This window comes from Pantherophis guttatus, chromosome 1, assembly GCF_059756535.1.
Source record: "Pantherophis guttatus breed Tessera chromosome 1, ASM5975653v1, whole genome shotgun sequence".
Classification (NCBI taxonomy): Eukaryota; Metazoa; Chordata; class Lepidosauria; order Squamata; family Colubridae; genus Pantherophis; species Pantherophis guttatus.
In genome coordinates this window covers 348,195,061-348,206,963 of record NC_142063.1, presented here as the reverse complement: position 1 = coordinate 348,206,963, position 11,903 = coordinate 348,195,061, and the positions used below count along the sequence as shown (strand labels likewise).

Sequence of the window (11,903 nt, the reverse complement as noted above, 5' to 3'; positions counted from 1 at the left end):
TAAGATTAATCCTTTTTGGTTTTCTAGTTTATGTATTAATGGTTAATTATGTTGATGATTATCTTTTAAAATTCTAAAAGTTGGAAAGGAATAATGAAGGGGGAAAATTTAGGAACTTAAAAAAAAATGTAGAAATTTAACTCCTGAATAGCTAAGGTTTATTTTTTGTTATGAGATTTTAAAATATCTGAACTTTGAGAAAAGTAGGACGGGGGAAAATGTTTTTGCAAATGAATTGAATACTTTACTGATATATTAAGAGAATTTTTAAGGTTTGAATGTTTAATATTTGTTAATGGTTTTAAAACTCTTAGAGTTATTGGATTATACGCTACTTTGAGTTTATAAAAAGGGAGGTTGATGAAATTGTAAAAGGGGAGTTAAGGGGTCTTGGGAGTTATTAAATCTTGTAGTTAGCTAGTTTATTTTAGCGAATGTTTGGTGAAACCTATGCCCTGTTTTCTGTTCTGGGAAGTCGGGGGGGGGGGGTGAGGAGGGGTTGAAGATTGAGTTTACCAAGGATTGATTTTTTTTTCTTTTTCTTGATGATAGTTTGAATGATTGTTTATATTGTATACTTGTTTGATCAGAAAATAAAAACTTTTTTATTAAAAAAAAAAAGAAAATCATGTCTGGGTGTGACCACTGTCCTGAGTCAGGCCCAAGATGATTGACTCAATAGGGTTGTCAGGTGTCCACTATTTGAGCCAACAGTCCGCTTTTTTCACATTATGTTCACTATTTTTTTTGTCACAAAATAGTGGACGTTTTTTTTATTCAAAAGCTTTATGATGAAATGGTACGTAATCTAAAGCTGTACAGTCTAAGAGAATAAGGATAGGAGAATCACGTTTTGTCTTTTTTTTCATAAGTTAGAATGAGACAAAGATCGAATGCTTATTGCAATAATCACATTTTACACAACAGCGCAAAAAATGCATTAAAGCAGTTATCTTTTGATATCGAAAATGTAGTGCTGAAGGTTTTTGCCGAATTTTCGAATTCTGCGAAGAAACGAGAAGAGTTGAAATCATTTTTTGAGTTTTGCGAGTCAGAATTCCATGAAGTTTTGCGCCATGTTCCAACACGTTGGTTAAGTTTGTTTAAAGCAGTCGAAAGACTTCCTTTAAACTGGATACCTCTAAAATCGTATTTTATTTCTCTTGGATCTGATGAGTGCCGTAAGGTTATCTGGAACCTTATTTCAGATCAGGAAAATGAACTCGCAAAGGACGATGAACCAACAATTTCAGAATTGTATTTATATTTCACGCACTTCTTCATGTCAATAATGCAAGACACCCTATTGAAGCTGGAAAGCAAGAAAATTCTTGCATGTGATCTTCACATTATCATATGTAAGCTGCATGATTCTTTGCAAAAAAAATACGATGAGCAGTTCTTTGGAATGAAAGTTTTATTTGCCTTACGTAAAAAACATTTGCCTGAGAATGCCGTGCAAAAGTTCAAGAAAGAAGCCATCAACGTGTATCAAAGAGCCATTGCGTACCTAGGAAAGTGGTATAATTTCATCGATTCAGTATATGAGATGCTAAGTTGTTTCAATCTAATTGATCGCAATAATACTCCAACTTTAGAAGAAATGACGAACATCTGGTTATTATCACCATGGCGAGAAGAACTTCCACCCAACACTCTCTTCGATGAAATTTCTGCCTTAGAAGACGTTTATGTTCAGCTGCAGGGCGATTGATCCCTTGATAAGTGGACGTACTTTTTCAAGAAAGAGCCAGCTCCGAGTTTACTGAAACTGTTCCAGTATTGTGCATCAATTCCGGTATCAAATGCAAACGTTGAACGGATTTTCAGCGTCATGGGAAATTTGTGGACTGACGAACGTAACCGACTGCTTGTACCATCAGTTCGAAGTGAACTTTGTATATTTTTTAATATTTCTCAAGGTTGTACTGAAATTAAAGAATTATTCCTTAAACACAAAGAATTGATCAAAGCTGCGCAGTCAAATAAAAAATACACACGACAGCAAAGTAAAATGTAATTTAATATTTTACATATTATTATATTTGATGTTTTGAATTTTAAGTAAAGTTTTGAAGTGATTATTTTAATACGTTTTAAAATGTTTGTAAGAAAATATATAATTTAATTGTAATTTTTTTTTTTTACTACTTAACAAACCCCCAACCCCCCCCCCGCTTGTCCGCTATTTTTTGGAAGCAGACCTGGCAACCCGAATTGGGACAGGCCCAGGGCTGCCATGGAGGCCATGAACTCCTGGGCCTCTTCCGAGGCTGCACCCAGGGGTTCAAAGTCCCCCATAAGCCTGGGGAATTCCACTACCAGCCCTGAAATGGCCTCCAGCGGATCAGGCAGGGTGGTAGCTACACAGCAGAGAGGCTGGTATACCAATCCCTCCCTTATCCTGGTTGCCGCCATGGATGGGGAGGAGTAGCCCTTTTCAAGACCAGAAAGGCAGACCAAGGAGATCAACAACTTGGTGGATTTGGTTTACGGTACTTAAATCAATATGCCTGCCTGTCTTAAAACGCAACAATGGGCAGCTCACCACAATGAATTCCACAATGATTTCCAGTTTTTAACTTTATCAGGAATTAAATGTTTGTCTCAGTTGTGACAAAAAACCCTGTGGGGGACGGAGGGGGTTCGGGTTCCCCAGAGTTTCATTTTCTGGTTTACAGGAAATCCTCGAGTTAAAAACACACCTGGGACCAGAATTTATGTTCCTAAGCAAGACAGTTGTTAAATGACTCGTGCCCAATTTTGCAACCTTTTCACCATGGTTGTTATGGGAACCACTTTGGTTATTAAGCGAATCGTTCAGTCGTTAAGTGAATCTGGCTTCCCCCATTGCCTCCGCTTTGTAGGAAGGCTGCTGGGAAGGTCACAGATACGGCAGTCACGTGGCCCCAGGATGCTGCAACCGTCACAAATACATGCGAGTTGCCAAGTGCCCGAATTTCGATCGTGTGACCGTCGTAAGAGCAAAAACTCACTTTTTTTCAGTGGTGTTATAGCTTTGAATGGTCACTAGGTGGAGGGTTATAAATCGGAGATTATCTGTAATCAGACGCCCACTTTCGGTTACCCCAAACGCCGCATCTGTCCTTTCCTGTCCGAAGTGGTCAGTCCCAGCAGCATCTCATTGAATTCCCAGAGCTTCTCAGCCATCAGGTCATCACAGGCCGGTGGCGAGGGCACCTTTGGTTGGCAGTCCACGAAATACCGCCCGCTCAGCCTCTCTATTCCCTCCTCGGTGGCGCAGTAGATGATGGTCTGGGCACCAGTCTTCCCATCTCGGAGGAATGGTTTGATGGTCCGAAGCAGCCAAGCTACCCAACGCGGATGGGAGTGAGTAATTTTGGCTTGAACAAATCCTGAAAACAAAGCCCGTGAAAGAGCCTTGATAGTACAGTGGTCTACGCATCCTGTTATTAACACCAGCTGTCTGCAATTACTGTAAGTAATTTCTGCTGGTTCGAATCTCGCCAAGGCTCAAGGTTGACTCAGCCTTCCATCCTTTCTAAGGTAGGTGAAATGAGGACCCAGTTTGTGGGGGCAATAAGCTGACTTTGTATAAAATATACAAAAGGATGAAGGCTATTGCTTAGCGCATTGTAAGCCGCCCTGAGTCTCCGGAGAAGGGCGGCATATAAAAATCAAATTAAAAAAAAAAAAAAAAGTAGGGCGGGGAGGAAAGCTTGTCCAGATTTGGGGTGTGGGCTGGGGGGAAGATCCTATATGAATCCTTCGCACAGCACCTCTTTCTCCCCTCAGGAATCATGGGCCATTTGGGCAACACAGAGAACGTTTCAGAAGACCAAGAGCTGACGTTGAGTGCTAATGGGGCATATGTGATTGTGTTTGTATGTGTGTATATATGCGGGTATGTGTGAACTGCTTTGAACACATGAATCCATTGCAGTGGGGCGGCTAATACGTTCAAATAAATAACATTAAATAATAATGTTCTGATAGAATATTTGTAGCTCAGGATTGAAGTGTGGAAGTGTTGAAGTTTCATCACCCAACTATCTTACATGATCAGTGCTAGAAGGGAGTGGCGTTTGTGGGCAGGCGGGAGGGGAGGAAGGGGAGGAGAAGGGGGGAGGAAGAGAAAGAGAAGGAATAAAAGGTGAAGGAGGAGGGGGAATAAGAGGAGGAGGAGCAAAGGGAAGAGGAAGGATGGGAGGAACAGAAAAGGCGAAGGAGGAGTAAGAGACTGGGGAAAGCGTCATCCCTGCCTTAGGCAGGGGGTTGGACTAGAAGACCTCCAAGGACCCTTCCCACCCTAAGATTCTAGTATTCTGGACTTGGGAGGGTGGGAGACATCTCCCTCCCCAGATGAGCTCTGCAGAGGGGGTCGAGGGAGCCTCAGTGGGGGAGAAATGCCTGGTGGATCCTCAGGCCTTGGGGCTGGACTTCCACTCACCTGGATGAACCGCGTAGCAGGTGACGTTGGTTCTTTCCAGCCGGTTGGCCAACTCTCGCACATGAACAATGTTGGCTAGTTTGCTATTGGAGTACGATCTTACGGCCTGCCACATCCCTTCCACTGGCTTGTAGATGGTCCGAAAGTCGATCTTCCCAAAGAAATGCATATTCGAGGCCGCAATTACAACCCGGCTCGGGGCGCAGCGCTTCAGCCGGTCCAGAAGCAGGTGGGTCAGCAGGAAATGGGCCAAGTGGTTGACCTGGAAACTCTGGTTAAAGTCATCAATGGTTTGGCCCCCTTTAACGACCCCTGCCAGAAAAATAAGATTACATGTAGTCCTCGGCTTACGACGTGACATTTCGCGATCACTGGAAGTTACCACGGATGTAATAACCAAAAGATAATTACGACCAGGTTCTGAAGTTCCAGTGGCTCCCCCTTGTGGTCACATGATTGCATTTTGTGTGCTTGGAAACAGGCTTGCCCTTGGCAACGTGTCACATGACTGCAATTTATACTACTTTTGTTCAAAAAACCAGCGTTTACTTGAAATTTTCAGTAAAAACATCTGATAAAGTAAAATCGCATTGGTCACAGGAATAACTTGCTTTACCACAGGGGTGAAATCCAGCAGGTTCTGGAGAACCTGTAGCGGAAATTTTGAGTAGTTCGGAGAACTGGCAAATGCCACCTCTGGCTGGCCCCAGGAGTGGGGAGGGAATGGAGATTTTGCAATATACTTCCCCCAGAAGTGGGGATGGAATGGGGATTTTGCAGTATCCTTCCCCTGCCACATCCACCAAGCCACGCCCACCAAGCCACGCCCACAGAACCGGTAGAAAAAAAAATTGGATTTCACCACTGCTTTACCACCATCACAACCTATGACCATAATTGGCAGACTCCATCATGGTCATAAGTCAAGGACTACCTCTAAAACATATAGCTTAGTCTAATGGTGAAGGCAACAGGCTTTTAAAGACAGTTAAGAGAGTCTGGTCTAGCGGTTAAGCCCGGAAAACATGAGGCCATGAGTTCAAATCCCACCTTAGTCATGAAAGCCAGCTGAGTTACTTCGGGCCAATCACCAGGAAACAGTAAGTTCTAGTCCCGCCTTAGGCATGAAAGCCGGCTCTCATCCCAACCCACCTCACAGGGTTGTTGTTTGCAAAAAATAGGAGGAGAAAGTTGTGTTGGCTCTGTTCACTTCCCTATTTGTAAAAATAATAGTAAAGGCAGTATACGAAAAAACGAACTACCACAAATGGGAGAGAGCGGCTTCTCAAGTTATGGCCAAATCCCCAAAGGAAGAGAAATCCCGGAGATGACATAATATTCTCCCCTTCCTAACCCGGAGACCCTGGGGTGGGTCTGCTCTGCCCCCACCTGCGTTGTTGATGAGGATGTCCAGACGGGGCTCCGATTTTAAGAAGGTCTGCACAAAAGCTCGCACGGAGTTCAGGTTGCCCAGATCCAGGATCATCAGGATCACCTCCGAGTTCCCACTTTCCTGGAAAAGGAAAAGAGCAGAAGGAATCCTGATCCTCGGGATCCAGTGCGGCTTCCAAGGCTGATCCCGGTTTATTCACCTTCTACGTAGGTCTGCTCGCCTCCCGGCAATCTCTCTGGGTGATGCGTAATAAAACAATACAGGCAGTCCTTGACTTATAACCACTCATACTTTTGACCCTCGCAACATCCCCAGGGTCATGTGACCAAAATTTGGGCGCTTGGCAACCAGCAATATTTCCGATGATGGCAGTGTCCTGGGGTCATGTGATCACTATTTGTGATTGTCCCAAGAGGATTCAGACAAGCAAGGTCAATGGGGGAGAACTGGATTTACTTAACCACCATGTGATTCGCTTAACAACTGTAGTGATTTGCCTAACAACCATGGCAAAATATTGGGTCTGGCTGACTTAACAACTGTCATGGCTGCCTTTGCTCCATCCCTAGGAAAGAAAAACCCTCAATTCCATAGAATTAGAGAAAAAGGTACTTTTGCTAAGAAAGAACTGAATACAGCTAACTCAGGCAAGATCTGAAGCAAAAATGCGCAAAGCACCAAATTGAAACTAACTCTAGAGCCCACCCCCACCTCCTCAGTAGGCAGGCAAGCAGAGTTCAATCATTGGCCAAGAAGATGTTTTGGGAAATTCTTTAGTTCAGATGCACTGTGTTGTGGTCTGCCAACAGCCTGCGGAGCTGGCAGCGGAGTCGGACAGCGAGGAGGCTGGGGAGGAACATGGGCCAGTCCTGGAGTCTGGGGAAGGCTCGGATGAGGGCTCTGCGTCGGAGTCAGAGATGGGGCCAGGGCCATCGGGGAGTGATGTGCGGACTCCGGAGCCTCCAGAGGCTGACAGCAGAGAGGCAGAGGAACAGGAGGAGCCTGTTCCTAGCGCACGCATGAGAAGAGCTGCCAGAAGGCAAGAGCAGCTACAGCAAAGAGGACGACTCAGGAGTAAGGCCAGGAGATGATTGGCTTCTCCCATAAGGCTTAAAAAACCAGCAATGGCTCTTGGGCTCTTTGTCAGAAAACAACATTGATAGATTTGTTTCTTGTCTTGCTGCATTTATTTCTTGTCGGCTTCTTCTGCTCCTGAACTTTTGCCAAGAAAAGCCTTTGGCAGGTTGCCAAAATAGACCAAGGTTGGTGATAAGGCTGAAGAATTGTGTTATGAAGAATTTGTTTTGAATTAGTTTGGACTACGCTGAGAATGAGCTAATTCTCAGCTGTTCTAATAAAGTCTGTTTGTTTAGAACTGTTTACGTCTCATAAAACCTTCTTGGGCCTCGGTCACAACACACTGTTCCTTCCTTCTGCATACTGAAGCTAGGAGAGTCGGCCTTGAAGATGGTAAACAAAACCCAAAGTCCCATCGCTTCTCGAAAATTTCCACTTTTAGCCCCTGTCCTGCACCCTCCACCCATCAAGTGCCCATTGCTCCCCCTCCCACCGTCTCCATAGCAGCTGGAAAGAGAGCGAAGATGCACACTGACAACAATTGTGTCGGGATGTACCACCAGGAAAACACCTGAATATCAGAAGAACGGAGGGACGGAGAGAACCGCACGGCAGGCGCTTACCCGTCTGATGTCGTACACGGCCGATTCTCCTCTCGCTTTGTTGCGGCATGCCAGGATGACACGGGCGCCTCTCCGGGCCAGATCCACCGCAGTGGCCTTCCCGATCCCAGTATTTCCACCTAGGAAAGGGAAGAGAAAGGATTCACTGAGATCGCCCAACCTTTGATGGGGATCCAGAAGCCGGGCCTTCATTTGTATGCCTGCAGTTTTTACGGTGTCGCACAGGGAAGCATGTCTTCCTCAACCTTGGCAACTCCCAGAATTAAAGTTAAGCAACATCTTAGAATTGCACAGGTTGAGAAATCCTGGCACATGATTTACACAATCTTTTAAAATAAGTCTTACATCAACAAAGAACAATGGTTTAAAATTAGACATAATACAAGTGGTTTTTGACTTACAAACATTCATTTATTGACCGTTCAAAATTACAAAGGCACTAAACAAGTTTTATCACTGTTTTTCACGTTTATGACTGTTGCAGCATCCACGTGGTCTTTGAAAGAGTCGCTTTGTACTGAGATGGGTGGCAAATAAATTTAATAATTAAAAAAAAGAAAGGCATTTCAGAAAAATGGGATGCAGTGCTTCTGTCAGACCAGAAGATGGCGCAGGTCTCCCACCACAGGCTCTGCAGGATGTCACTTTACTAACACAAGTTACAAAGCAATCTGAAGGCCAATCGTTGCATTCATACAGGAATGAGAGTAGCTAACTAATCCTCGTTTCTGTCTGGTATGGTGCAGCCACCAAACAGGACAGGTACAGACTCCAATGGATACTTAGGACTGCAGAAATAATGATTGAAACAAGCCGTTCATAGAAGACCTGCATACTATGGGGGTCAGAAGGAGGGCCGAGGAAATATCACATCCTGGACACAAACTGTTTCAACTCCTCCCCTCAAGATGGCACCAGAGGGCATTGCATCCCAAAACAACTAGACACAGTGACAGTTTTTTCCCTCGCGCCATCACTCTGTTGAACACCAACAGGATTGTACAGAAGTTTCAGGCAGTTGGGCAAAAATGCTGCAAATTAAGTATGCTTTCAGAAGTAGACGTGCTCATCATTTATTTTTCTCAATTAACAAAACATAAAGTAAATGAGAAATCCAAATCAAATCCGTATTTGGGGTATGGACCACCCTTTGCCTTGAAAACAGCATCAATTCTTACACTTGCAAACTTGCACAAAGTCAGGGATTTTGCAGGATTAGAATCCAGCAGACAATTAACCAATTCTACCAGGCAGGGGCTGATGATCATCAATTTCGTATGTAGGTTGAAACAAAGTCAGTAACTGAGACAGAAGGAGTGGTGTAGGAGGCTTCACACCGGGCGAGGAACAGGCCGGACTCTGCTACTAAGATGAGCTTGTGGAAGCCACAAGTCACACCCCATGGCAAAACTGAGCACAGTGAGAAGATAAAAGGTACACTGCAATCAGCAAGGTCTCTCCCAGGCAAAGACTCAAAATCAGTGTAGAGTCGGAGGAGACCTTGGAGGTCTTCTAGTCCAGCCCCCTGGTTCAAGCTGGAGACCCTATCCCCGTGATGGCGAACCTGTGGCACGCGTGCCACAGGTGGCACGCAGAGCTGTATCAGTGGGCACGCGAGCGCAGCTCTGGCATGCATACACGCGTCGGCCAGCTGATTTTCGGGCCTTTTGGGCCCACCGGAAGTCAGGAAAAAGGCTGTTTCCGGCCTCTGGAAGGGGGAGTGGGGAAGGCCATTTTTGCCCTCTCCAGCCTCCTAGAAAGGCTCTGGAGCCTGGGGAGAGCGAAAAAACCTTGCCATCGCATGCCAAAAGTGGGGGGAGCGCAGGGGGGTTGCACACACATGCATGGGGGGCGGGGCGCATAGAATTATGGGTGTGGGCACGTGCACAAGCGACCCCCCCCCGCACTCCCCCCACTTTTGGCACGCGGTGGCAAAAAGGTTAGCCATCACTGCCCTATCCCATTTCAGACGAAAGGTTGTCCAATCTCTTCTTAAAAACCTCCAGTGTTGGTGCGCCCAACGATTTCTGCAGGCAACTTCTGCTCCATTGGTTAATTGTCCTCACTGTCAGGAAGTTTCTCCTTAATTCCTGGTCACTTCTCTCTTTGGTTAGTTTCCAACCGTTGTTTCTTGTCCTGCCTTCAGGGTGCTTTGGAGAATAAATTGAACCCCCCAACTCTTCTTTGGGGCAGCCTCTCAAATACTACTGTAGAATACGGCTATCATGTCCCCCCTCCAGTCCTCCTTTTCTCTAGACTGGCCAAGCCCACTTCTTACAGCTGTTCTTCATATGTTTTAGTCTCCAGGCCTTTAATCATCTTAATTACTCTTCCCTACGCTTTTTCCAGAGTCTCAACATCTTTTTTTATAATGTGGTGACCAAAATTGGTTGCAATATTCCAGGTGTGGCCTTACCAAGGATTTATAAAGCAGCACTAACTCACCTGATCTTGTTTCTGAGTCTCTGTTTATATAACCTAGGACTGTATTCGCTTTTTTGGCTGCTGCCACAAACAGCTGGCTCATATTTAAGGGATTGTCCACTAGGACTCCAAGCTCCCTCTCTCCCAGTCACTGTTTTTGAGCCAGGTCACTCCTAAACTGTACTTATACCTTTGGTTTCTTCCTGCCTAAATGTAAAACTTTGCTTTCCTCCATATTAAATTTCATTTCATTTCAAAGATTGCAAAGCAGAACTGGGGTTTCAAGATTTGCTGTTCAAGCTCTTTTGAAGAAGCAGAAAGAAACAGGCAATGAGGAGAACCATAGACAGGCAAGGAAACTGAATGCAGAGATCATCATCACATCATGCCCACTAACCCTAACCCTAATCCTAACCCTAACCCTTCAACATCAGACAATGTCCAGCAGTGGCATCAGCACAGAACTGGAGGAAACCAGTAGGACCCAGGTACACCCATCTATTGTCTGGAGAAGTCTGGCCAGAAGTGGTGTCCAAGAAAGAATTGCAACCAGAAAAGCAATACCTTCGATGTGGAAACTAAGTGGCAACTAAGATGATTAAAGGCTTGGAGAATAAAATATGTGAAGAACAGTTGCAGGATTTCGGTTTGGCTAGTCTAGAGAAAAGAAGAATTAGGGGGGACAGGATAGCAGGGTTCCAGTATTTGAGGGGCTGCCACAAAGGTGATCAACCTTTGTGGCAGCCTGGATAGCTGGATAGCTCAGCAGACTAATGCATTGTAATTTAACTCCAGCTGTCTGCAATTAGTAAGTTTGAATCTCGCCAGGCTCAAGGTTGACTCAGCCTTCCATCCCTTTCTAAGGTAGGTAACTTGAGGACCCAGTTTGTGGGGGCAATAAGCTGACTTTGTATAAATATACAAAAGGATGAAGGCTATTGCTTAGCGCATTGTAAGCCGCCCTGAGTCTCTGGAGAAGGGCGGCATATAAATCAAATTAAAACAAAACAAACAAACAAAAAACCTATTTTCCAAAGCACCTGAGGGCAGGACAAGAAGCAACTGATGGAAACTAAGGAGAGAAGCAACCTTGAATTAAGGAGAAACTTCCTAACAGTGAGGAAAACAGGAGAACAGGCTTCCCACCAGAAGTTGTGGGTGCTTCATCACTAGAGGTTTTCAAGAAGAGATTGGACAACCTGGAAAGGTATCCGGTCTGCTGCTCCAGCAGGAGGGTTGGGCTAGAGGACCTCCCAGGTCCCTTCCAGCTCTGCTATTCCCTTCGTCCTTCCGAGGCCCCCCTGGCTGGTCCAAGCAGGGTCTCCGCCAGCCCAGCCCTCCCCCCCCCCGCTCTTCCGCACCCTCCGTCCTCCCTTCCTGGCCGGGGATCCGGGGAAGCCCCAGGACGGCTGGCATCCGCGGAGCCTCCCGGGTCAGTTCTCAGCCGGTTTCTTCCCGAGGGGCATTTTTGGCCGGACTTTCTCGGCTGCCTCTGAAGCGCCTTTGGGGCAAGCAGGACCTGCATGGGGCAGAATCTGCGCGGACAAACCTGGTTGAGTGTAGACTTTTGCGCTGCGCGTTTGCTCCGGGATTCTGATCCTGCGCGGAGCCATCGAAGTGGGAGGGGGGCTTATGGAAGGAAGGAAGGAAGGAAGGAAGGAAGGAAGGGAGGGAGGGAGGGAGGGAGGATGGATGCAATGCCCCCCAGGACCCCCCTTCCCCCCCAGCTGACCTGTGATGAGCACCGTCTTGCCCCTCAGGCTGACCGCGTTCCTGCACCGGGTGGCGACCCCCAAGTAGTAGTAGAGCAGCGCGTAGAGCCCCAGCAGCAGCGCCGTCCCCAACGCCTCCATGGCCCGAAGTCCGCTGGCCCCGCAGCCCCACACCGCTTCCCTTTTACCCTCCCCGCCCCCGCCTCGCCTCGCCTCCAGCCCCTCCCCGCGTGCATCCCGGG

General features: G+C 46.3%; 1 protein-coding gene across 1 annotated transcript; it reads right to left on the bottom strand.

Annotated features, from left to right (window-relative positions):
- Positions 1-2,969: 2,969 nt before the first annotated feature.
- LOC117659740 (dehydrogenase/reductase SDR family member 13-like) lies at positions 2,970-11,805 on the bottom strand. The gene is made up of 5 exons (XM_060685118.2): positions 11,682-11,805; positions 7,526-7,644; positions 5,822-5,945; positions 4,433-4,744; positions 2,970-3,377 (listed from the first exon to the last, which is right to left on the bottom strand). Exons 1-5 carry the CDS (start codon positions 11,800-11,802, stop codon positions 3,085-3,087), a joined length of 969 nt encoding a protein of 322 aa, XP_060541101.2. The 5' UTR covers positions 11,803-11,805; the 3' UTR covers positions 2,970-3,084.
- Positions 11,806-11,903: the final 98 nt, after the last annotated feature.

What these genes read in the sequence shown, in the direction of transcription:
- LOC117659740 (XM_060685118.2), bottom strand. Translation starts at nt 11,802, where the DNA reads ATGGAGGCGTTGGGGACGGCGCTGCTGCTGGGGCTCTACGCGCTGCTC. An exon ending in CCGTGTACGACATCAGACGG is followed by an intron (nt 5,946 to 7,525) that starts GTAAGCGCCTGC and finishes TTCCTTTTCCAG; the next exon opens with GAAAGTGGGAACTCGGAGGT. An exon ending in CATCCTCATCAACAACGCAG is followed by an intron (nt 4,745 to 5,821) that starts GTGGGGGCAGAG and finishes TTTTTCTGGCAG; the next exon opens with GGGTCGTTAAAGGGGGCCAA.